The sequence below is a fragment of the Mobula hypostoma genome, chromosome 21, assembly GCF_963921235.1.
Source record: "Mobula hypostoma chromosome 21, sMobHyp1.1, whole genome shotgun sequence".
Taxonomy (NCBI): domain Eukaryota; kingdom Metazoa; phylum Chordata; class Chondrichthyes; order Myliobatiformes; family Myliobatidae; genus Mobula; species Mobula hypostoma.
Genome location: NC_086117.1, coordinates 55,633,737 through 55,660,839, shown reverse-complemented (window position 1 = coordinate 55,660,839; position 27,103 = coordinate 55,633,737). Strand labels below are relative to the sequence as shown.

At 43.0% G+C, this 27,103-nt stretch overlaps 1 protein-coding gene across 13 annotated transcripts in view; it reads right to left on the bottom strand.

Moving 5' to 3' along the window:
- Positions 1–27,103, bottom strand: part of ep400 (E1A binding protein p400) — a 241,688-nt gene that overhangs the window by 94,209 nt on the left and 120,376 nt on the right. For 10 of the 13 annotated variants that reach the window (XM_063074069.1, XM_063074066.1, XM_063074065.1 and 7 more), the window contains 9 exons: positions 24,473–24,659; positions 24,211–24,380; positions 17,334–17,512; positions 11,381–11,659; positions 8,458–8,622; positions 6,825–6,995; positions 6,642–6,736; positions 4,899–5,221; positions 4,401–4,603 (listed from right to left, as the gene is read on the bottom strand). In XM_063074069.1, coding sequence (XP_062930139.1) covers positions 4,401–4,603; positions 4,899–5,221; positions 6,642–6,736; positions 6,825–6,995; positions 8,458–8,622; positions 11,381–11,659; positions 17,334–17,512; positions 24,211–24,380; positions 24,473–24,659 — 1,772 coding nt within the window. The remainder of the gene's footprint in view (positions 1–4,400; positions 4,604–4,898; positions 5,222–6,641; positions 6,737–6,824; positions 6,996–8,457; positions 8,623–11,380; positions 11,660–17,333; positions 17,513–24,210; positions 24,381–24,472; positions 24,660–27,103) is intronic. The other 3 variants (XM_063074070.1, XM_063074071.1, XM_063074077.1) reach the window with 3 other exon arrangements.

The following is a 27,103-nucleotide window of genomic DNA, read 5'->3' as shown; positions in this document are numbered from 1 at the left end:
CAGTCCGGAGATGTACTGGTTAGTAGGTTTAATTGGGCATTGTAAGTTATCCCATGATTAGGCTGGGGTTAAATCAGGGGTTGCTGGGCAGTGCGGCTCGTTGGGCCTATTCCACACTGCATCTCGATAGATGAATCATTTTATGAATAAAGGGGGACTGGCCTAGGCTTCCCTGTGGATTTGCATAGACCCCAAGGACCCCATGTCTAATGGTATTGCTCCTGGCCTAGAGAGGACCATGACCAACGGGACAATGTTCAGCTTAAGGCAGGTGGAGAACAGGAATGGGGATATTCTTCTGGGATCCTAAAGCAAAGGACAAGGCTCCCTTATTTCAGGTTCCATCATCTTTACAGATTGGTTGTTACTTATCACGTATACATCGAAACATCCGGTGAAATGCATCGTTTGTGTTAACCAACACAATCGAAGAATGTGCTCGGTGCAGCCCGCAAGTATTACCAAACATTCCAGCACCAATGTGGCACGCCCACAATATGCAGCAGAACATCAACAGTAAACGACTCCCTCTTCTATCCTCCCACCTGCTCAGACACACAGGCTTCCAACACCATGGAAAGACCATGATCGCCGATGTCATATGACATGGCACATAATGAACTCTAGCTATAATGAATAACTCTACGTGAATTAAGATGGCGCCGGTAACTGGCGATTCTGCTCGTGCTCTCCCGAGCAAACTGCCCTCTACACTATCCTATACCCGAGAAACCCTTCTAAACCTTCAATCTGCTTCATCTAGCAATATCAACAACACCCTGGCAAAGCTACTGACCCAGCTGGAGACCACTGCGCCAGATCTGCTTCTTAAACTCCGGACCACACCTGGACCCCACCAACGAGGGCTGGTCCGAGGCCTGCCACGTTCCCGGAGACCTGCGGTCTGCTACCGTGCTGGAGCATTTGGAGACGCGGCCAATCCTGAGAACATCTCCGGAGCAGACGACCACACAGAAGTGAAGTCGGAGACCTCAAGGTGCCCCAGACGCTTCCCCGGAGCGACCACCGTAAAGCCCCGTTGGTGGACATCCACAGCTGCCGGAAGGGAGGCCTCCGCCGCCGACCTCGGAAATCGAGCCCAAGGCTCGGCTGGAGCAGAGGCCTCTGCAACCGTGACTCAGTTTACGGACTTGTTTCAGCCAGGAGCCCGGCCCCCCGGGATTAAGTGTCGGCTCGGGGCCCGACCCAATCTACAGCCCGGGCCCCCGGAAGTGGCAGCGGAGCTTCCCCCGTCACTTGGCCTGACCCGGAGCACCCGACGATGCAACCCACTGATCGACCCACGGGATGCGTCCACCACCTTCAAAGAGCTGACAACAACACACTGCATCGACGGAGACCTGGAAAGATGCACTATTTACCGAGGATACATGGGAAAAGAGCTGGGCTGCTGGTCAGATTGAAGCTGAGGGGCTTCAGGGTCCCTATGCCCACCATCCTACTAGCTAATGTGCAAGCCATAGAGAACACGGTAGATGATCTTAAAGGGAGACTCACCTACTTCAGGGAGATGCAGAACTGCTGTGTATTCTGTTTCACCGAGACCTGGCTCTCCCCTGCCACCCTCTACTGTGCCATCTGACCAGAAGGATTTTCGATCCAGCGAATGGACCGCATGGCGTCTTCGGGAAAGACGAGGGGAGGTGGTGTCTGCCTACTGATCAACACTGCGTGGTGCTTGGACACAGTGGCACTGACAAGCTCCTGCAGCCCGGACCTGGAACACCTGTCGGTGAAGTGTCGCCCCCTACTATCTTCCATGGGAATTCACGTGGGTCATACTGACAGCGGTCTACATTCCCCCCCAGGTGGACGTGGAGTGTGCTTTGAACATACTGTATGCCAACATCAGTGAACGTGTTGGCCACCGCACCAGATTTGCTTCTTAAACAGATCTGGAGGCTTTGTATCCGGAGTCTTTGCTCATTACAGCCGGGGACTTTAACCAGGTCAACCTCAGAAAGGTGCTGCCAAAGTTATACCAACACGTCTCCTGCCCCACTAGAGGCCCAAATATACTTGACCACTACTACACAGCAGTCAAGGATCCCTACCGTTCCGTCCCACAACCTCACTTCGGAAAATCGGACCATCAGGCCGTACTCCTCCTCCCAGCTTACAAACAGAAACTGAAGTGGGAGGTCACGGTGTCAAAAGTAGTGTCACGTTGGACGAAGGAAATGGATGAGGTCCTCCGTGACTGCTTTGAATCGGTGGACTGGTTAGTATTCAAGGACTCAGCAGCTAACCTCGATGAGTATGCCTCAGCTGTCACAGACTTTATTTGGAAATGCACGGAGGACTGTGTATCTTGCAAGACAATCTGGGTATTCCCGAACCGGAAACCTTGGATGAATTATGAGGTCAAGTCCCTTTTGAAGGCTAGAGCTGTGGCTTTTAGGTCCGGGAATACCAATCGCTACACGGAATCCAGGCGTGAACTCTGGAAAGCCATTAAGGGTGCCAAGAGGCAATATCGAGCCAAGTTGGAAGCCCAGGCTAACCAGAGGGATGCCAGTAGACTATGGCAGGGTCCAAATGAGATCACTGGACACAAAGAAAAGGCTGGGAATATCAATAACTGTGGCACTTCTCTTCCTGACGAACTTAACGTATTCCACGCAAGATTTGAACAGAAGAGGAGCGTCCCGCTCCCTCCGGATGAACTGCACCTGGTGGCATCGAGATTCATCGTCACCGAGGAGGACATTAGAAGGGCCTTCCTGAAGATAAATCCAAGGAAGGCGATGGGCCTGGATGGCGTCCCGGGACGGGTTCTCCGGGCCTGTGCAAGCGAGCTAGCTGGAGTGTTTGCTGACGTCTTCAACTGCTCCTTGCTTCAGTCTAAGATCCCCTCGTGTTTTAAGAAGGCAACGATAATCCCAGTGCCGAAGAAGAGCAAGGTGGCAAGCCTGAATGACTATCGACCTGTGGCTCTGATATCAATTGCTATGAAGTGCTTCAAGCGATTGGTTATGGCACACATCAACCACAGCCTACCGGTCAACCTTGATGCTTTGCAATTCGCCTACCAGAGCAACAGGTCAACAGCAGATGCCATTTCTCTGACCCTACATTCCTCCTTAGAACACCTGGAGAATAAAGACGCATACGTAAGGCTCCTTTTCATTGACTACAACTCTGCCTTTAACACCATCATTCCAAATAAACTGATTCCTAAGCTCTGGAACCTGGGTCTTAGCACTCAGACCTACAGCTGGATCTTCAACTTCCTCACAGACAGGACCCAGGTTGTAAAAATAGGGGACAAGCTCTCCTCTACAATCACTCTGAGCACTGGTGCCCCACAAGACGGTGTACTCAGCCCCCTGCTGTACTCACTGTACACCCATGATTGTGTAGCCGAGTTTCCATCAAACTCAATATACAAGTTTGCAGATGACACAACAATTGTAGGCCGTATCTCGAGTAATGACGAGTTTGAGTACAGAGAGGAAATTAAGAACCTGGTGACATGGTGCGAAGACAATAACCTATCCCTCAACGTCAGCAAGACGAAGGAATTGGGCTTCAGAAGGAGTAGCAGACCGTACGACCCAACTTACATCGGCGGTGCGCAAGTGGAACAGGTCAAAAGCTTTAAGTTCCTCGGGGTCAATATCACAAACGACCTGACTTGGTCCAACCCAAGCAGAGTCCACTGCCAAGAAGGCCCACCAGCACCTTTACTTCCTGAGAAAACTAAAGATATTTGGCCTGTCCCCTAAAACATTCACTAATTTTTATAGATACACTATAGAAAGCATTCTTCTAGGGTGCATCACAACCTGGTATGGAAGTTGTCTTGTCCAGGACCGGAAGAAGCTGCAGAAGATCGTGAACATGGCGCAGCGGATCAGACAAACCAATCTTCCGTCCTTGGACTCAGTTTACACCGCACACTGTTGGAGCAGTGCTGCCAGGTTAATCAAGGACACGACCCACCCAGCCAACACACCTTTCGTCCCTCTTCCCTCCGGGAGAAGGCTCAGGAGCTTGAAGATTTGTACCGCCAGATTTGGGAACAGCTTCTTTCCAACTGTGATAAGACTGCTGAACAGATCCTGACCCGGATCTGTGCCATACCCTCCAAATATCCGGACCTGCATCTCGGTTTTTTTGCACTACCTTACTTTCCATTTTTATATTTTCTATTTATGATTCATAATTTAAATTTTTAATATTTACTATTGATTTGTAATCCAGGGAGAGGGAAGCACAGAATCAAATATCACTATGATGATTTCTATCAATTGTTTGGCGGCAATAAATTATAAAGTATATATATATATGTGCCTAAGACTTTTGCACAGTATTGTATGACAGTGATATCAAATCTGCTTCTGATTAAAAAAACAGATTTCGATTCAGTTACTAACCTGAGTCAAACTGTATGAGCCTTGGGTCAGTTAACTGAAGTGTTGTCGTAGACGTAATCCGCTGTAGTTGCGGGAAGTATGGAACCAGTTCCTTCTTCAGATTATACTTGAAGAGCCGCATGTGATGTATGTATGGAGGTAGAGGGTTGAACGTGTACAGAGTTGGTGGAGGAGCCACTGCGTTCAGAACAGCACAATGAACCCTACAGCAAAGAAGCAGTAACAGTTTCAATGTTCAGAGACTGCAGTTGGGACTACAAAGTAAATTTTACTCTATTACATTGCAACTCTTGAACTCAATTCCCCCCATACTTCACTCATAAAAGGTCATGATACTGAAAGGTATTTTCAGATTGGTTTATTGATCTGAAATTAAGGATATCAGCAGCTTAGTATGTTGGAGAATTTCCTCCAGTAATCTTATTGCTGAAGCAGAAAATCTACTGTAACAACTAATAGGAACTACTGTAATGATAGTGATGTGATAGAAGTACCTACCTTTTTATAATGTCCTGCATACTATCTTGCCTCTGGTCTGTAGTTAAGATTGCCTGTGACAAGGCGTCTGTCTGTTTCCAAGACATCTCTGTGCAAAGTGGGTCACTAATTGACTGCTGAGAATTGCAGCAGTTCACATAACCAGAGGAAAGCCATGAATTCACTGCCGATTTGTGTTTGGTTAGTCTATATTCACCAATCAAGAAACAGACTCCTAACAACTCTGTACCATACACTGGTACCACAGAGCAACGCCGTTCGTTTATCAAAAATATTCTATCCAAACGCTCCTTCGTAAGCCTTTTCTTCTCTTCTATCGAATCCTATAAATAAAAATGGCATTCTTAACTGTGACTGAACATATAAAGCATTGAACAAATGCAATTAAAGAGACCATCAACACCGCTGGAAACCTAGGGGTTAGGAACAACAGAAGGACAACAATTCACACTGAAATTATATCCTCTATGGAAGGGATAGATCAGCTACAAAAATGAAATAGATCGGCTGATTGAATGGTATCGCAACAACAACTATGCACTCAACGTAAGACCAAAGAATTGATTGTGGACTTCAGAAAGGGTAAGATGAGGGAACACACACCAGTCCTCATTGTGGGATCAGAAGTGGAAAAGACGAGAAATTTCAAGTCCCTGGGTGTCAATTTCTCTGAGGATCTATCGTGGGTCCAACGTATCGATGCAGCTATAAGGAAGGCATGACACTGGGTATATTTCATTAGAAGTTTGAGGAGATTTGCTATGTTACCAAAGTCACTCACAAATTTCTACAGATGTACCATGGATAGCTTTCTAACTGGCTGCATCACTGTCTGGTATGGGGGGGCGGGTGGTCTACTGCACAGGATTGAAGTAAACTGCAGAAAGCTGTAAACTCAGTCAGTTCTGTCATGGGCACTAGCTTCCCTAGCATCCAAGACATCTCCAAAAGGCGATTAAGGACCCCCATCACCCAGGACATGCCCTCTTCACATTGCTTCTTCCCCCTCTGCCATCAGATTTCAAAATGGACATGATCACTAACTCACTCAACAGACACAAAATGCTGAAGGAACTCAGCAAGCAAGGCAGCAACTATGGAAAAGGATAGACAGTTGACATTTCCAGCCAAGACCCTTCATCAGGACTGAGTTCCTCCAGCATTTTGTGCGTGTTGCTTGGATTTCCAGCATCTGCAGATTTTCTCATGTTTGTAACACTTTTTTCTTTTTTTTCTATATACATATACACATATATTGCAATACATAATAAAAACAGTAATATATTTATCAATATATGCCAGTGATATTAAACCCAATTCTGCTTCTGAATAAACAGTCAATGTTTGGACAGAGACCCTTCATCCTTTGGCCAGAAACGTCGACTGTTGATTCCCCTCCATAGATGCTGCCTAACCTGCTGAGTTCCTCCAGCATTTTGTGTTCCTCTGGATTCCCAGCATCTGCACAATCTTTCGTGTTTAGAAATTACATCCTTCTACCAGTAATAATTCAGCAGTATTTGCATTGGTAGTAGGTTTTAACTACAACCTGAAAAGTTTACAAAGGCAGCTTCTACAAATATAAAGACTGGAAATTAACTTGTGCACATTTTTGATCAATTTAAGATCTTATGGATTCTCATTTCTCCCTCAAGCTCTTGGCGTGCACCTTTTCAAACTGATATTATTGAAGAACACCATGGATATCCAGAAGTTAAATGAAGACTACTGTAAACTGCTCACCTGTGCAGCAGATCCTAGAGAGGATATAGGTCTCAGGATTGCTCCCTGCTCACCAGATGCGGAGCTACCAACTGTTCTAGTTGTGAGAAAAGACGCTGAAAAAAATGGACAAGAAATTTTAGACCTGATGCAAGTGCAGGTACTTCACACAGAGCATAGAAAGAAGAGTCTCCCGGTGTTTACCTTGCGTTGAAATAGGGTTGGGAACAGAAGAAGGCGGCATTCCTTGCTGGTTTCCTGAGGCAGCAGAGGCATTATGAATGGCACTGCCCTGTGATGGTGCCTGTATCACAGCCTGATTCTGGTGACGCATTATCTGCTGTCCGGGTGCTGACACAATTTGGAGAACGTTACCTGCAATTAAGTGAAATTAAATGATAGTCTCATATAATATAAAAGGTCATAATTTCCCTGCATGTTAGTGCCTAATGCCTACTTATTTCCGAGGAACAGAAGTAAATCATACCTTTAACTCAATATTTGAAACCCCCTAATTTCTAAGGGGATTTAAATCAAAGTGTAAAGTATTAGCCTCGAAGAGGACCACAACCTTCTTATAGGATTTGGAGGCTTGTACGCCTCAATGACCTGGAGAGCTATGTTTGCTGGAGTCAGGGCTTTATGTTTTGGCTCTTGGCGGGGTCACCTATGCCAAACAGTTCAAAGGGTAGAGGCCAGACGAAGAGTGGTCCACCAACCTCCAGGTTCTGATGTTCAGCTCAGAGCTAACAACCCTGGCTAGTCAAACAAAATTGCTACAAAATCACCAATGAAGAATCTTTCTCCATCCCAGTGCGACAGTATTCCTGAGTCTCCACCCGGGACTTACATGACTGACAGTAGTGAAAACCAAGAGGCAGCTACTGACACTATCAAGGAAGCCCTGAGCACCACCAGAGATGAAGGACCTTCATTGGTGCCTTTCAAGTGCCAGGGGAAAATAGGTAGTAAAATAAATAAGTAAAATATTCGGTTACGAGACGTGCAAGGGGAAAACAGGAAGGGCAAACTGTTCTTGGAACAGAGGTCAGTAACAGAAGAACAAAAACTTAATGCCATTGATAAAAGGATGTGGGGAAAATAGTAAAAAATTGGAACATGTTTAAACATCGGAACATGTACAAAATTGGATAGGGAAATTGTGAAGGGGACATAAAGAGGTTACAAAGGGTTTATTTGATGGGTTAAGTGAGTGGGTAAATAGATGGCAAGTGAAGTAAAAGTGGAATAAATGTGAAATTACTGATTTTATCAGGGAAAAAATAAATAAAGGCAGAATGTTACCTCAGACATGGTTAAATTAACAACTTACTAAGAACCAATTCATCTGCAGAACTTTAGGCAAATTACAGCAACGTAACCATTTATAGACCAATTTCCTGGACAAGTTAATGAATACTGGCCCGATATAGAAAGATTACTAACGACGTAGCCAGAGGGTGGCGAATCTGTGGAATTCATTGCCACAGATGGCTGTGGAGACCAAGTCATTGAGTATACTTTAAGCAGAAGCTGACAGGCTCTTGATTAGTCAGGGCATCAAAGGTTACGGAAAGAATGGGGTTGAGAGGAATAATAAATCAGCAATGATGGGATGGCAGAGCAGATTCGGTGGGCTGAGTGGCCTAATTCAGCTGCAGTTAGTCTCATCTGGACATGACCCGCTGACAATTCAATGCAAACATTTTCAATATAAATACTCATTTGAAAGACGGGTGGAAAAGAGATCACTTTTTGTGGCTGAGAGATGTACAGATAGGCGAGAATGATTAAACTGTGTAAGAGCCCATGCAGTGATTGCTTATACGAGATGTACCTTGTAACTGAAGATGTTGGCCTGCGGTAAGCTGGCGCAACTGACTGCTAGACAATGTGAACTTGTTGCCTTGGAAGTGCAGCGTCACGGGCTGACTCGTCTGAGTACCCCGTCCTTGCCCGCCAGCTATGGAGGCTAGCTGGGCGATGCTGACGACTTCTCCACCTGCAAGGGAAGGCAGCATGAGTTACAATGCCGAACATAGAATCAAACCTTTCTATTAAGTGATTAGTAGATCTGCACGTAAGCTCTACTCATGCAAGGTCATCTACAGTGCTCAAACAAGGTGTCAAAGAAGTTTATGCAGGAAAAGCAAAGTGAAATCAAGTTGGAAGAACTTTTCAGGAAACTGGCCAGGAAATTGATTATACAGCCAGCATTTGGAGTTAAAATGCAGCCACCATGATCTATAAATTATCAGCCAATGATCAGAGAAGGCACAATTAAAAAGAAATATTGGTTCATTCCCTATAGCTTACTAGCCCATTCTGTTAGCAAATTATAGAAAAATGTATCATTGATCAGAACAACTTGAACTATTTTTCATCAGAGGGAGAATTAAATCTACAGATAATCAAAGGACTAATAAAATATCTTTTTCCTCCTCTTTCCTCTCCAACCCCACAACCATAACAATTTTTTAAAAATCAGATGTATTTCTATTTTCTTCTTGAATTTGAAAGTAAGTTAACTTGAAATTGTCACCCGGGACTCTACATCTTACCAGATACCGACAGTCTTTATACTGACGTAATTGATGGATTTCTATGAACAAGCTCGAAGAGAAACGATGGAACATTTCAGAATTACTCATGTTGAAAGCTACTCATGGGTAACGTTGAGTCTGTTATAATCAGCTGCCTGTAAAACTTTAAATGACACCCTGTTTCTGTCAGTGCTAGGAAAGTGAGGTGCATTTTTTTCCACTGCCTTTCCAAGAGAGCTCACAAACAGAAATTGCGTAATGAGTTAGAAGTCTGTGCCTAAGTTTAACAAGCCTCCCCGACCTCCCAGATGTTATCTTCTACCTTCTGCAGACATATCAATCTAGCTCCCAGGCAAGTTCTATAAATCACTAACTGAGTAGGGACTCAGTTCATTTTCACCTTAACTATACTTAACCAGGTGAAAGTACAAAAGCACTTTGTAGATATTACCAGATTTCATTATGACAGAAGTCACTTCAGGCCAATGCATTGATACTAGCTCACTGAGCAACTGCATTCCTGTACTAATTCTCCCTCTAACCTATTCTCACCACATTCTCGTCCACTCCTCCCAGATTCTTACCTGCGCTGCAGTGGCCAATTACCCTTGTGTCAAGAGAGGAACCAAGAACAGTAGATTCTCCCTCAAACCTACACAGTCAAGGGAGAAGGGACAAACTCCACAGATGGCACCAGACTAAATCTACATAGCTACAGAGTCCTGATGAAGGGTCTCAGTCCAAAACATTGACTGTTTACTCTTTTCCATAGATGCTGCCTGGCATACTGAGCTCCTCCAGCATTTTGTGTGTGTTGCTTCAGCTTATGTTAATACACACTGTGTCACTCCAATCGACAGTTAAACAAGCTGAACTTCACCACTCATTCCAATTCCTAAATTTCAAGTACAGGTTGAGTAGCCTTTATCTGAAATGCTTGGGGTCTGAAGTGTTTTGAATTTTTTTGGATTTTGGAATATATAATGAGATAGCTTGGGATCGCTGTCATTTCAGACTCTAAATTTATGCGCTACCGTTAAGCACTCTTTGTCTTATACTTGCCCAAAACACCTGTGTATTGTTGCAGCCGTTCGGTGTGTTAGATTTTCATCAGTGATGATCCTGGTAAACTTATCAATGAATTTCTCTACTTCGTGATCAAGCAGATGCTTTATCACAGTCTTTAAAAATTTAATACTGTGCCTTTTCTTAAATTTCCTCCACTAGCCTGTCTAATATTTACAATTACCTTCAAGTTTCAGTTTATCATGATAGATCTCTGCTTGTTGCATGATAAGCATACCATTAAACAGCGTATGTTTACCCAAACACCGATGAATCAACTCTTTCAATACACAATCGAGATCTTCATTTTTTGCTTTATGAAGTGCTTTTCTATTTCATTAACTTCTGTTCATTACATATATGTAGTCACTTCTCAGAACTGTCTGTGGTGCACAGAGGCCTGCATATCACCAAGGAACCCTCCCAGTGCCTTGTGGAATTTTTCATATGTGACGTCATGTAAACGCTCAAAAAAATTTCAGACTTCAGAAGCTCTTGGATTTTGGAATTTCGGATAAGGAGTACTCAACCTGTATAATAATTGGTATTTACCTATCACTTGCACATCAAAACAGAGTGAAATAAATCTGAATCTAATTAAGGTGAGCAATTGTTTAGATTTCTAGTCAATGTAGCAATGTGGAAAACGCCTATTCCTCCCTGAGGGGGTGGAGAAGATTGGCAGAAAGTACTAAAATCATTATAATAGGCAAGATTTCGTCAACAATGAAAACCCTGCAGCTTCTGCAAACCCCAAACATAATTCATCGAATAGTTATTTCTTTTAAAAATAGTTTCTTGCATCTTTTGCAAAGGCAGTGCATTATCCATAGGATAAATTTATTACCAGGTCTGTGCTCAGTATCAGAAAGACATGCTAGAAGGCTACGTACATACAAAAGTGAAGCAGAAGACAGCTTTTTGTTCCGTGGCCATGAAGCACGGCCAGATCTCGTCTAAAGAAAATGTCAGCAGATGGATTAGTCCTTTACCCAAGATAGATTTGTGTAGACAGGGCAGCAAGAGAGAATTTGAAAAAAAAAGGCCATATAATCGGCTGCTTGTGAGGGTCAGACCCTACCAGCAAGAAATGAGAGAGTCATGCAACAGTAAAAAGTGGGAGAATGAGGCAATATTTGTGAGGCCACTTACTAGGCAGTCGTGCCTGGGCCTGGGAGGATAGCACCAGCCTCTGATGCAGCACATTAGTTGTCGGGACGGTGTGAACGGAGGTGGCCTGTTGCTGGGCCTGGCCAGAGTGCAAGGTCTGTCCCTGCTGGGTGACCTGGCCTGCTGTGCTGACCAGTGCTGGACTGGCCATGCTAGAGGAGATGGTGCTGTTGACCGCCTGCTGCTGTCCTGGCGCACTGGCAGACGTCTGAGTCATCTGTAACGGAGTCGCTGCTGGAAACGACAAGGTGTTGGTTTGTGCTGGCCAACATACGAGAGAGGTGCATCAAAAATCACATTCACATTTCATTCCGTGTAAACTCACCGTGCCTCCGGTACAACTGTGATCAACATTGAGAAATGAAATACCCACCTAGTTACTGGAGATAACATGAGATTCTGCAGGTGCTGGAAAGCCAGAGGAACACACACACACACACAATGCTGGTGGAACTCAGCAGGTCAAGCAACATCTATGGTAATGAATAAAGAGTCAACATTTTGGGCCGCCTTCAGGACACTGATGGGACTGGACCCAAAAGATTTATTGCTCTCCATAGATGCTGCTTGACCTGCTGAGTTCCTCCAGTATTTTGCGTGTGTTGCTTGGAGATAACTAGCTACTGCTCCAAGCAGGTACAATTAATAAGTGTGTGTAATATTTAAGTTCATTGCTTCCTCTGTATTTTACATGAAGCTACAGGGCAATATAGAGCAGCTGCATTCATTCTTGCTGCAATCACAAGAAAATAGTCTCAAACCAAAGATTTGAGCTCACATTCCAGGGTAACATTCCTAGTGAAGAATTGAACAAGTACTGCACTACTGGGACGCAGAAACTTTGGAATCGGTTGTTAAAGACCCATCTGGCCTCTTGGGGAAATGTGGAAAAAATAAACTTCACTGCTGCATCTGTACATTTGGAGAACTGACAAGTTCTTCAAAAAACTGCAAGAGCAGCAACCAGCTCAAGAATTTTAGTTAATGCTAGATCGATTATAGCATATTGTAAAGGTGAGGTGGGTGGCTGTGAGCTTTTGACCACCTAACATTGTAAATACAAACTGAACAACTGCACACTGGATAGGAAAGGTTGGGACGTTTATGGGACAAATGAGGACTAGTAAGACTAGCTTAGATGGATATTTTGGTTGGTATGGACCAGAAGGGCTGAGGAGCCTGTTTCTGTGCTATAATATTCTACGACACCAATTTAATTCAATGCATTGGCAGTAATATAAAGCTACCAAGGGTAGATTTTTTTTTTGTTTATTTAGAGATACAGCCCAGAACAGGTCCTTCCAGCCCTCTGAGCTGCACTGCATAGCAACCCATTCAACCTTATCTAATCATGGGACAATTTACAATGACCAATTAACATACTAACCGTTACATCTTTGTACTGTGGGAGGAACCCTGGGCACACAGAGGAAACCCACACATTCCACAGGGAGTACATACAGGCTCCTTACAGATGACATCAGAATTGAACTCCAAACCCTCACGCCCCCAGCTGTGATTTTATCGTGCTAACTGCTAAGCTACTATGTAGATTTACTACCTACAACCCAGGGCATTCTCCTTACACTCTACCTTGTCAATTCGTCATTTTTTTTCAAACCCCCTTCATTGAAAAAATAAATGTAAGACATGTTCAAGATACAAATAAAAACTAATTCTAACTTTCTTCTAGTTTAAAAGTGAAGCAAGGCCACAAGAAGCCTACTGCATCTGACAAAACTATGGCCTGGTGGGATCAGTGAGACTACTGAATACCCTGCCACCACCAAGGAGGTCTCGTCACCAGAAGTTTGCAGTTCATTGGTTATCTGTACAATGCACTAAAAGCACTTTTGAAATATATATATATTTTTAAATTTACTCATGCTAATATTTTGGTTTATGCACTGTGTGTGACATATGTGTGAGCGCACCATGGTCTGGAGGAACATTGTTTGTTTGGTTGAATATAGTACAGTCACACGACATCAACTCCAACTTTATTCATTGCACTTTCTGGAGGATTTAGATTTAGCTTCCTTTATCTACAGAAATAGCTGAAGTTTCTGTCTACTTTACATTTCCTGAATAAGCTGACTTGCCTTGAATTAGTGGCTTCAATCAAGAGAAGCCTGATGTTAGAGAGAGAGAGAGAGAGAGTGTGAGTGAGTGAGTGAGTGAGTGAGAGTGTGTGTGTGTGTGTGTGTGTGAACAGACTGAGTCAATTTTCAATTTGAAATTCACATTCCAGTCCAGGAATGTTAACAGACTGGTTGCTTCCAAGTCTAGCCACTGGAGGACGGTGGGTTTGAAGGCAACTAGACAAAGGCAGATGGGGATAATTTGTTCACTCTGTTACAGTCCTGCAAAGTGCTGTTTATTTCTCTGTAATGCTGTTTTAATTTATGCATAGTCAGATGACAATAAACATCAACTTGAAAGCCTGCTACGCCAGCTCCTCTTTGACCAACCAATGGACCTCCCTCAACATCAGTGGTCTTTCTGACATTTATTGTGCCCTTGTTGAAATGTAAAACTGTTTCAGTTACATGAAGAATATTTATCTATTTATTGAGATACAGTGGGGAATAGGCCCTTCCAGCCCTTCGAATTGTGCTGCCCAGCACTCCCCCAATTTAACCCTAGACTAATCATGGGACAATTTGCAATGGCCAATTAATGTACCGATCAGTGTGCCTTTGGATTGTGGGAGAAGACCGAAGCATCCAGAAGAAACCCACACACATGGGAAAGAATGTACAAACTTCTACAGGCAGTGGCGGGAAATGAACCCAGGTCACTGGTGCTGTAAAGAATTGTGCAGCCCTTTTAATCTGATAAGTTTCTAGTGTCTGAGGAAAGGCAATAAAAACATTAATGCAAGGATTTCTAATTAGTTTTCAAGCTCTGCTGAAGCCAAAACCCATGCTGTTAATAACTTCAGGCATTACACATTTTAGTGATTTCTTGTTCTCCTCAGTAAACTGATACTCATGTTAATCAACCATTTCTTGAACTGGACATAGCCACCAATACTAAAACTCCAGCCTGCATTTTCAAAGTTATTTGCACCAGTTTAAGGTAGCACTGAAAAGACTCCTTTGCTTTTAAAATAAATCACTGTTTGATGTTGCAGTATTCATTGAGCTTGCAGACCTTTCATCATGAGTTGAAGTGACATCCTCAGTGTGCAGTTGTTGTGTTTCTCTCTGGGAATTTTTGCCGTTATATAGGCCCTCTGTTCTCTTGTCTTGGTCCTGATTAGCTACCTCTTCAGTTGACCATTGAATTCCATTGGGTCAAGTTTCTTTGGCTCTTAGGGGTTCGTAGATGGTGCCTATATCAATATGTTTGTTTACGGAATTATGGGGAGAGAACCACGCTTCTAAAAGTGCTCATGCCTACCTCATGTTTGCCTATGCCAGAACCTCCACAGTGTCCCAGTTAAAGTGGAGTCCTTCTTGGTCTTTGTGTACTAAGATCAAAGAAACGCGAGCCAAAAGAATGCAAAGATCAAATGAAATGAGGCAAGCAAACTGGGGGGGGGGGGGGGCTATATAAACACGAGCACTCCCAGAGAGACACACTAAAAATTGCACACCGAGGATGTCACTCAGTTGATGATGAAACATCTGCAATCTAGTTGCCAAGCTCGGCAAACACGACAACATCAAATGCCTCAATTTGAGCTACCAATATTCACCACCACCATAAACCACTGTTCAACAGTTTGCCCAGCTCAGTGGATTAATGGACCTCTAACTGTGAATGGGTAGGAAGGGAATTAGACCACAGTATGCGATAAGAATATCACTTAACTGAAGGGTAAACTCTCACATTAACCAGCTGGACTGAAAGACACTTTTCTGCACAATTTGACATGATGTTCCTAGTAACATATATGGAAAAAGTCACAATTCCAATTTCTGGTTCATGGTTGTTTACTGGATTTTATCTGAGGTGGTCTTTAGTTTCACCAAGCTGGTAAAGGGCGGAGACCAATTTTTGCTTCTGTCTTCTTGAATTTCAGTCTGGTGCTGGGCAATTCCCCAGAGAGGAATTATATTAAGATTGCAGGTCTCAACCTCACTGTGGCATTTTGGAAATGGCAGCAGACTGTATGTCCGAGGAGTCGTTATTTAGCCACGTCCTAACTTACTCATGAATGAACTGAGATGAGGAGGAATTTCTTTAGTCAGAGGGTGGTGAACCTTTGGAATTCATTGCCACAGAAGGCTGTAGAGGCCAGGTCATTGGGTGTATTTAAAGCAGAGGATGATAGGTTCTTGATTAGTCAGGGTGTCAAAGGTTACAGGGAGAAGCCAGGAGAATGGGGTTGAGAGGGATAATAAATCAGCCATGATGGAATGGTGGAGAAGAGTCGATGGGCCAAATGGCTTAATTCTGCTCCTGTCTTATGGAACTTACAGAAAGGAAGCCTTTCACCAGTGTGGATTTGTGTGAAACTTTACTCCCACACCACGTGGTTGACCCCAAATAACTCTTGTATCCCCACACGGAGGTTAATTGATAGCTAGCCGACACCAACAGCCTGTAAACCCATTACCTGAGAATAAAAATAAAAATCTCACACCAAAACATGAGGAAACTCCAGAGAAACTGTACAAAACTTCTGACAGCTGCTGACCACAGCATTGTGACTACTGTTACAGCATGGCAGCACCAATAAGAATACAACTAAGTAGCCTCCCTCTGTGTCTGGGCTCGCCCATAAAGAACCACCAGCAGAGCTGCTACTAGACTGTTGAACAGGCAGACCTCTTGTCAGATAAGATGGCAAGAAAGGATATGGGCAGAAGGCAAGAGATTGGGGCTGAGGGGGAAAATGGATCAGCCATAATGAAATTCCAGATCAGATTTGACGGGCCAAATGACCTAATTCTGCTCCTATTTCTTATGATCTTCTGGACTCTTAACCCCACTATCTACTGGTTAAGATCTTGCACTTTATTGTTTATCCGCACTGCACTTTTTTTTCTGTAGCTTTTACACTTTATTCTGCATTCTGCTATTGTTTTACCTTGCTCAATGGACCGTGTAATGATCTGATCTGTATGAACACCATGCAAGGTAAGCTTTTCACTGAAAATCGATACAGGTTACAATAATAAACCAACACTAATACTAACTAAGGGAGTTAACTTAAAAGAAATACTCCTTAGTTCAGATCTAATTACATGAGGAGCAGAAAGGACTGGACAAAATATATATACCAAGATAGCCACAGAATCAAATGATCTAATACAGTTTGTTTTTGTAAAGTTTATATGAAAAGCACAAGATGATATGTGTTTCACCAGATCTGTGTAAATCTGAACAATCATCTTGGAGTTCTAACATTTTTCTGTCTCTCTTTCTTTGGGGATTTTTTTTTACTATCTGCTTCACGGATGTCTGTGAAGAGTGAGGATTTCAGGTTGTGTACTGCATACATTCTCTGATATTAATCTGAATTGTTGAACCATTGAAAAAAGCAGACTTTTCTGAGTGTAGTGTCTGCACTTTGATGGGTACAATGATTTCTTACCACAGAAAATTTGATTCATCAGTCAGCAAAATTGCTTTAAAAACTCATCCTTTAAAATACTACACTTACACAGAGAAAATAGTGTTTGACATGCAAAAAAAAAAGGGTGGGAAGAATTTTCCTTGTATTGTTCCCAATATTTTTCATAAAAACTGATAACCGAATTACAATTTGATCTGGTAATTTAACAATAATGCATTCCCTTGTCCCGGTAAAACTCAGAATGCTTGCATTGCTTGTCAAAACTACAGATAAGATGGGCCACTCACAAATTTTAAAACACCTAAGAGGGAAAAATACTTGTCCCCTGCAGGCCAGTCCTGAAAGCTGACTGTTCCATTATACATATCCATGAATGACTCCAGACAAAATGAATTTTCTCCTTACCTTGCGCAGAAGTCATAACCTGAGACGCAGGCACAGCCACAGCTGAAGATTTTCCACGCACTTGTCCTTGATGGGCTGCCGCTGCGGAAGCCATGCTGGGCGCTCGCTGAGGCTGTGTCCCAACCACCACAACTGTCCTGTCATCCGGCTTCTGTCCATACTGCACTGGCTGGAACAACCTTGATTTGTTTTGGAGAACACAGATTAAAACCTTTAGGAACAATCCACATTGGGACATCAGCTTAGGGTTCTGGACATCAGAATGGTTTGCCTTTAAACCACTCACTCCAGGCACGGGGCTCCTCAGGCGTGGTTGGCAGCTCATCTAGGAGAAGGAAAGCTCTGATGTCCAACTTCTGCTGCCTTGCGGCTAAACCCACTCTTAGGGAAGGATTTGGGAGTAAACCCTGATGTAAAATCAGGAGATGGAGTCCTTAAAGCAGTTCAACATTGAGTTCAATGCTGACTGACAACTCCTGTGATGCTGCAGGTGCCAAACTCGATCAGTCTCTGCTGTTCTCTTGGGTTCGTCAGCTGCATGGAGAAGGGGAAGCCTGCAACACAGGCAACATCCTGCTCTCCATATTGTACTGCCCTGGCTTGTGTATCACGTAGGACCTGATGAAGAGCCTTAGACAGAAATGTCGACTGTCTACTTTTTTCTATAAATGCTTCCTGAGCTGCCGAGTTCCTCAAACATTTTGTATGTGTTGCTTTGGATTTCCAGCACCCGCAGAATCTCCTGCGTGTTTGTATTAACACATAATCCATCTGATGGCTCCAGGCAAGCACGTGAAATGCCTAAGCATAGAAGGCTATGGGCTAAGTGCTAAAAGACTGAATTGATAATGGATGAGTCAATGTGGTTATGGTGGGCTGAGTGGCTTAAATCGACGAGAGAAAGAGATATTGCACTTTGGTGACCAGTACAATTTGTCAGCAATATCATCTCTCCTTGATCTGGTCTCCACAGTCACCTCCATCACAGACAAAGTGCCCCACCCCCACCACTGAGCACATTTACATGGAGCGCTGCCACAAGAAAGCAATATCCATCATTAAGGACCCCACCCCATCCAGACCACACTCTCTCCACAAAACTGTATAGGTCCCACACAAACAGGTTCAGGAACAGTTATTACCCTTGTTGTTTAAAACCAGGAATCTCAGTCTAGGAATAAATATTAGGCCATGTAAGACTGAGACGAGGAAATTATAAATCAATAATTGAATTCCTCTTTCTCAAATTTATTGGAGTGCGCACAAGTACGGTGAAGTATGGGTACAATGAAAAACTTGCAGCAGCTTCACAGACACACATAGAGTATACAAATTATGCACAAAATTATACCATAGATAGAAAATGCAAACCCTGGATTGCTATGTCATAAGAGTCATAGAAAAGTACAGCACAGAAACAGGATCTTCAGCCCATCCAGTCCTTGCTGAACCATTTAAACTGCGTACTCCCATCGACCTGCACCCAGAACATAGCCCTCCATACCCCTACTATCCTTGTACCAATCCAAACTTAGCTTGAATGTTTTCAAATCAAACTCCCATGCACCACTTGTGCTGGCAGCTTGTTCCACTCGCTCAAGCTTCTCAGTGAACTTTCCCCTCATGTTCCCCTTAAACTTTTCATCTTTCTCCCCTACCCATGGCCAATTGTTGTAGTCCCATTCAACCTCAGTGGAAAAAGCCTGCCTGCATTTACCTTACCTATACCCCTCATAATTTTGTATACCTCCATCAAATCTCCTTTCAATCTTCTACGTTCCAAGGAATAAAGTCCTAACCCATTAAATCTTTCCTTCCATCTCAGGTCCTCCAATCCCGGCAACATCTTTGCCATTGATGCAGCAACTTCCTTCAAAACAGACGGATAGTCATAAATATGGAGGAAATGAAGCCTTCTGTGGATATCACAAAAAAATGGTAATGAAGTAGAATGACCATGAACTTCGTGAATGGCAGAGGGGCTTGAAGGAGAAGCAACCTACCCCTGCTTCTATCTCTTTCATTTCCACATTCTCTACGACGGCATAGTGGTTAGCATAATGTTTTACAGTGCCTATAAAAAGTAATCCCCTCCCCGCGAAGTTTTCATGCTTTGTTTTACAATATTGAATCACAGTGGATTTAATTTGACTTTTTTTGACAGTGACCTTCTGTAAAAGGACTTTCGTGTGAAGTGAAAACAGATTTCTACAAAGTGATCTAAATTAATTACAAATATAAAACCCTAACTAATTGATTGCATAAGTATTCAACCCCCTTTTAATATGACACACCAAATCATCACTGGTGTAGCCAACTGGTTTTAGAAGTTACATAATTAGTTAAGTGGAGATCTACGTGCAGTCAAGGTGTTTCAATTGATTGTAGTAAAAATACATCTGTATCTGGAAGGTCCAACTGCTGGTGAGTCAGTATCCTGGCGAAAACTACACCATGAACACAAAAGAACACTCCAAGCAACTCTGCAACTCTATGGGAAGACACTGGGGCACCTGGAGGAAACCACACAGTCACAGGGAGAATGGACAGAAACTCCTTACAGAGTACACTGGGACTGAACTCAGAATTCTGAAATATCCCGAGCTGTAATAGCTTCATACTAACCACTACACTACTGTAATGACCAATAGTTCCAGTTTCTCAAAGCTCTCTTTCTAAATACCATAATGTAACACTGGAGACAGCATTCCATTTGTATCTGAGCTGCTCTATAAAATTTCACACTCTGTTACTGTTTATATAGCCAAGAACTGAATTCTGTACTCCGGAACACCCTAAGATGCAATGGTGTCATGCTATCCACCACACTACCATCGTGCCGCGTACATGTGACAAATAAAACTAATCTTTAATATTTGATGAAGAGAAAGGTGAGTTCCTGGAGTCATTTTTTAAATTTTATGTAGAGATGCAACACAGTAACATGCCCTTCTGGCCCAACAAGCCCACACCGCCCAATCACATCTATGTGATCAATTAACCTCCTAACCCGAACATCTTTAGACTGTGGGAGGAAACCAGGGCACCTGGAGGAAACCCATGCAGTCACATCGAAAATGTACAAACTTCTTAAAGGCAGCAGCAGAATTGAACTCAGATCACTGGTGCTGTAACATTGTTATACTTGCTATTGTGCCCCCCTCACCAAAATGTTTGCTTTGTGTAAACTATCAGCAACATTTCCTATGATATAACAAATGATGATACCACCAAATTGTACTTAATTGACTGTGACACCTAGGTCAGGAAAGACAGAATTACATAATCGTGTTTGGCTTTCCCTTTGCTGATGCCCGAGAAAGCAATGTGTCTGCCCTTTTAATCTCAGTCTGACTAAACAACACCATAGAAGACACAAGAAATGAAACTGCCTACAGCTGAAAACCCAAACACGTAAACTGAAACGTTAATAGCCTGCAACAAAGAGTTGAGATTAAAATTAAAGTCTAGCTTATGTATTTTTAGAATCAGTGTCAATGATGCCAATATATAAATAACCTGTTTGATATAAGTTACAAGAAGACTAAGCAGTTTGAAAATAAAACTCAAAAGCTCATAGTGTTACTTCAGGCACCGAGGAGTTGACCATGGCTAACTCTGTAGTTATGATCCATCTCCGGTTTCTGGCCATTCCTTTTTTGATGCTATTTTGGGTGACTTCGAATCGGAATGGCCTACAGATAATGAGCATCAAGCTGAACTGAATATGCCTGTACTCATTTCATTTTTCTCTTTTTCGGGTGCTGTTTGCATGATTAGCTTTTTTTTGCATGTGTAGGGGGATGGGGTTTGATGTTTTTCTTTTGAACAGGCTCCATGGTTTTTCTTTGTTTCGTGGTTGTCTGTGGGAAGATAAATCTCAAGGTCGTATACTGCATAACAAATGTTCTTTGATCTCTGAATCTTTAATGGATCAAAAAAGTAACTATGAAGGTTCAGGGGAGCGATTATGATGTGTGGGGTGGGGGTTCGGGGTATCTGCTGAGGACAGGTGCCTTATCAATCCTCACTAACACATCAGCCAATCACGTCCCTTGGAAAATTAAATGATTTTTGCCAGTGCATCTCTACTATTCCAAAATTATTACATTAATTACAAATTTTATATATGAAATTAAAATTGGAAATAAAAAGCTATGAAATAACTGGAATGTTGCAAAAAAAGCACATACACACATCTGGTTCGTTTATGTCAATGGGGAAAGGCTCTCCGTTGGTCAGGGTTGACCACGATATGGCATCCTAGCTATCTACATACATGGAGCGGCACAGTAGTGTAGTGGTTAGCACAATGCTTTACAGCACAGGCCACTCAGGTTCAATTTCCGCCCTTGTTAGGAACTCATACATTCTTCCCATGACCGTGTGGATTTCCTGCAGGATCTCCAGTTTCCGCCCACCATCCAAATATGTACTGGTTGGAAGCATAACTGGTCATTGAAATTTTCCTGTGATTAGGCCAGGATTAAATCGGGCGATTGCGAGGCGGCACAGACCGAAGGCCCAGAAGGGCCTATTCTGCACTGCATCTCAATTTATACACAAGCTGCACAGTACGATATAGAGAGCAAGCTGTTGTCCATGCAGCAGGCTCACCCCCTCCACGCAGCTGATGGATCCAAAGGAATGGCAGAGACCGATACAGTTTGGCACCAGTAGCATTGCAGGAGTTGTCGATCAGCATTGAACTCAACATAGGACTGCCATAGGGACTCCAACTCTGGATTTTACCTTGGGATTTACTCCCAAGGCCTTCCCCCATGAGTGGGTATAGCCACAAGACAGTGGAGGTTTGAGATCAGAGTTTTTCTTCTCCTAGATGAGCTGGTAATCACAGCTGACAAGTCCCATCTGCTCAATGGAACTGTTTTTAAGGTGCAAGTAACCCTCCTTTCCCCTTCTCCTGTCAGAAGTGGTTCCACTGGGCTTAGCAGTCAAGCCACAAGTGAAGGTCTGGAACTGGTTGTCAGAGACTATTCGAGATGAATGCCATTGGGAACATTTAAGCGGTAGTAGGAGCTTTAACCCACTACCTGTCCCGGCTATAACAAACTTAAGGAACCCATTCAGAAAAGGGTATCATCCGGGTTTACACCTGAAATGGACCAGATCATTGTTCATCCACATCTAGTATTTATCATACAAACCTTCCCACTTGAGGTGCAAATTAATAAAAGGGAAATTAATAAAGTGTTAGAAAACTTTACCTTCTTTGCTGTAAGATATAAAGTACACATGATATCTGCCAGAGTAGCTCAAACAAATTGAATTAAAACATCTTACAAGCCTGGACTTGCTTCAATGAAATACATTTTAATTTAACAGATCACATTACTGAAAAATCTTTGAAGGAGCTTGAATCCACCTTGAAAACAGTAATAGAACACAAGACAGTACAGCAAAGCAAATGTCATGCTGAGCAAAGTTGTACCCAAAGGAATTAATCCCCTCTGTCCTTCCATTTCCTGCACATTCACATGCCTATCTAAGAGCCTCATGAAAGCCTCTACCACCCCCCCAGATTGCACATTCCACATACCCACCACTTTGTCTTCCATGGTGTTGTCCAGTTACATTGATATCAAGAGGGCAGATACAATGATGCGGTCAAGCATCAGCTGAGGAAAAGCTGACTATGATTCTGTAAAACCACAAGCACCAGATACTGGAAACCCAGAGCAACACACACAGAATGCTGGAGGAACTCAGACAAACCAAGGGAAATGAAGAAACTGTTGATATTTTGGGCCAAGAGCCTTCATCAGGACTGGAAGTGAAAGAGGCAGAAACCAGATAAGGTGGGGAACAGGGGAAGAGTTCTAGCTTGCAAGTGGCAGACAGGACCAGGTGAAGAGAATGGTGGATGGGTGGGAAAGAGAGGATGAAGACAGCAGCTGGGAGGGGATGAATGGAAGAGGTAAAGGACTGAAGAAAGGATCTAATAGGAAAGGACAGTGGACCATGGAAGAAAAAGGAAGAAGGGCACTAGTGGAAGGTGATGGGCAGGTGAGAAGACAAGAAGCTGTTTCTGAAACTGGTGGTGTGGAACATCAGGTTTCCGTACCTCCAACTCCGATGGAGGCAGTGAGAAGAGAGCATGACCCAGATGGTTGGGGGTCTTTGATTAGATGTTCTTCTTGAGGTAGCACTTCCTATTGATGCTCCTTTAACCCTATACCTAATTACATAGAGTTGTTTCAGCCATTGCAACTCTGCCAAGTTTCCTCAGTTCTTGGTGTTCACTGGGAGGGTGGATGGACACACTCCCAGCTGTGGTCACAAGATCCACATGCCTACTTGCTAATCAAATAGAAAAGCCAGAACTGAACACATAATGCCACCTTTCCTGGCCTCGCTATCACAGTCAAAAATTTGCTTCGCACATCTCCTTTGAACTTACCCCCTCTCCTTTTAAATGCATGCCCTCTAGTGTTAGGCATTTCAACCCTGAGAAAAATGAATCTTTTATTTATTTAGCGATACAGTGCAATGAAGGCCCTTCAAGCCATACCGTGCAACCCCTGACAAATCTGATTAACCCTAACCTAACCAGGGGACAATTAACAATGACCAATAAACCTACCCAGTAGGTCTTTGGACTGTGGGAGAAAACTGGAGCACCTGGAGAAAACCCACGGGACGGATGTTACAGACCCCTTACTGAACTGCGCCAGAACTGAACTCCGAAACACCCTGAGCTGTAGTTGCATCGCACTGACTGCTTTTGTGAATATGTTCCTTCAAAAGCAGTGCTTTGAACTAAGTTTCTGAACTCACTGTCTGCATGTTACTCAGAGTTACCTCATTGCAACAGTGCACCATGCAGAGGGTCCCATTACAACAGAAGAGTACCTACTTGCTGACTTTCACTTTAACAGGTCTGGGTCTTGGTGGAAGATCCGGCGAGTTGTAGATTTCCTCAATAAGTTTTCTTGTCACCTTCCGCTTGGGCATGACTGTCTCAGTCTCGTGTCGAGAGAGCTTATTTTCAATTCCCACTAGATTGAAGGCAGACAAGTCTACATTCTAAAGATAAAAGGGCAATTTATTTTTTTTTAAATGAAATCTACTGATAACCTCGGGGAAAAGAATGGAAATAAAATAATTTGAACACTTACTTTCCAAGGATCATATTCAAGTGTTTTCAGCACTAGAGATGAAATGGAGTACTGCAGAGCTTTGCAAACATACGCCGAACGGACCGCCCTGGGACACTTCAGGTTGGGGTGATTACATATCCTCCGCAGCTGCATTAGGAGATTGAGGACACTAACAAAATGGCGAGACCGCAGGGCTTCCGCTGTGCTGTTGGTCAGGCAAAGATTAGATTTATAGTCATACAATGAGACGCTATTGATCCAAAACAGAAAAGGAGTCAAATTCCTCAACTAACATTGTTATATGTAGCTACTCTGGTGACCAGCTCATCTGCACCCTTGAAATATCAGGAGATACAAATAGCTCAAAGTTCAAAGTATGTATACATTATACAACCTTGAGCTGCATCTCCTAACAGGTAGCTACAAAAAAAAAGAAACCCAAAAGAACCCTTTTAGAAAAAGACGGTGAAACACCCAATGTTCGACAAAAAAATCATGCACATAGACACAAGCAAATATCATTCTGAACTGAAGTCCACAAATAGAGTCCATCCACAGACCCTCAGTTCAGCACAGAGCTGAGTAAATGTTGCAGAGTAACAAGTAGTGAGCTGAACCGGCCTGTCCCCCACCTCGGGCCCCGACTCCCTGACCTTTTCAATCTGGCCCAGCATCTAAATCGTCATCCAAACATTGGGTTCAGTCGCTTTGATGCACTCTGACACCTGGACCCTGCTACCTTGATTCAGTCTGTACCGGACCTTTATGATTCAGCCTGGTGCTAAATCAATCAAGCCTCGGGTCTTCCTTGCTCTCGGCGATGGGCAGGCTACTTCACCTCGGTTCTGCCACATCAAATTGCCTCCAAGTCCAAAGGGAAGATACGGGCTATTATTTGCGAAGATCATTTAGCAGAAAGAGAGATTAACAAAGTACTTAGTTGCCTTCTTTGTTTCATTGGCCACTAGCCAAAAGTTTCTGAGATTCGCTGGCGCCATCTTAAACCCGAGTTATAGATGCAAATCCGAAGTAAATTTTAAGAAAAAGCAAAGCTAGTTATTACTCACAACCTCAAACTTGACAGGTGTTCACAGAGTAAAGTGGATTCTGGTTAATTGGGACACATCGGGACCAGTACATTTTGGCTCAATTAAGTGGCTGCACTGATTAACCGAAGTTTCATGGAAATAGTTAAAAAGGTATAAAAAATACTCAAACTACCGTTTAACTGAGTAAGAAATTATGTATTTAAATGAAATATAGAACAAATTAGAACACTATCAATACTATACGGTACTATAAAACTGTATATACATTTTTAATAGTTTTCAATGGAGGAGTTCACCAGTGTATGCAATGAACAAAATCAGTGCAGACACCTAGTGCAGATAATGGACTGCCTTCATACAATGCTATAAATGCCTGTATCCTCCAAATATTCATTTTCATTGTAATGCTCAAGATAATAGTTGATACCTTCAAATTCAAAGTTCCTAACTTGTTCAAGTAGTGAAATCGGTTCATTTTCAATCCTAGCTGCTTCTGCCATCTTCAAGACCGAATGCTTGAAACCACAATGAGCAAAACAGTTTTGAACTGTCTAATTGCTTATTTCTCATCAACTTTTAGTGACAAAAATCACTGCTTTTTGAACATAAACACATGCAATTGACGCTATTTAAAAGCAGTTCACTCTGAGATGACAGAATGCTCTAGTTAGGTCACAGCCACAGAATTAGAATATCATTCTCCTCAGCACATTAAAGGATTTGATGCCTTTAGCGAAGTTGCAGAGGAGATCTAGGACATTGGTAGAGCTGGAGACACAGCCATAAGAGACAGGCTCCACTGAAATTGTTTGCTTTGAAATAAAAGAGACTAAGGGAAGATCATTGAGTTCTAAAAAACTATAATGTGCCCAGACTGATTAAAGCAGGGAGGTCAGTTACAAAGGGGAACAAATTTCAGTTAATTATTAGGATCAGTGGGGTCTAGCAAGAGTTATATAGGAAGGATGGTGTGGGTGCAAAGATTCACCAGTAGCAAACACTAGAGATTCTGCAGATGCTGGAAATTCAAAGCAACATACACATGCACAATGCTGGTGGAATTCAGCGGGTCAGACAGCATCCATGGAGGGGGGAAACAGTTGGCATTTCAGGCAGAGTTCACCCATCTTTCCAAGTGACCCATAACCTATGTAGGGTTCTCAGTATTATTAACTGCTAATTGCTAATAAGGAAATGGCTTCTCTATAGTGTTAAGATGAAATGGTTTCTCTGTAATGTTAACTGATGAGGTAAGGTTCTCTGTAGCAGCATGTTTGGGTTATAATTAGTGATAACGGGACTTATATTCATTTGCTAACCAATGGAAGAGATGTTATTCTTTCTGTCTGTGTGAAAGCTGTTAGTTTGCGCGGGCTTGGGGTTTTTCACCGAGGAAGAATGAAGAGGAAGGATGTGCTGGACGCGCTCTTTTAGACCACCATGGTTGGTCCCAGTCGGAAGGTCAAGGAGTTCAGAGGAGATCGAATGGTGGAGAGAAGACTCCATTAATTGAGCTCCAACAGTTGTGCACGAATTGGTTGAACTCTGATAAGTTTGACGCCTTTCTCTTTTCTTTTTGTATTTGTATCTCTATTAACCA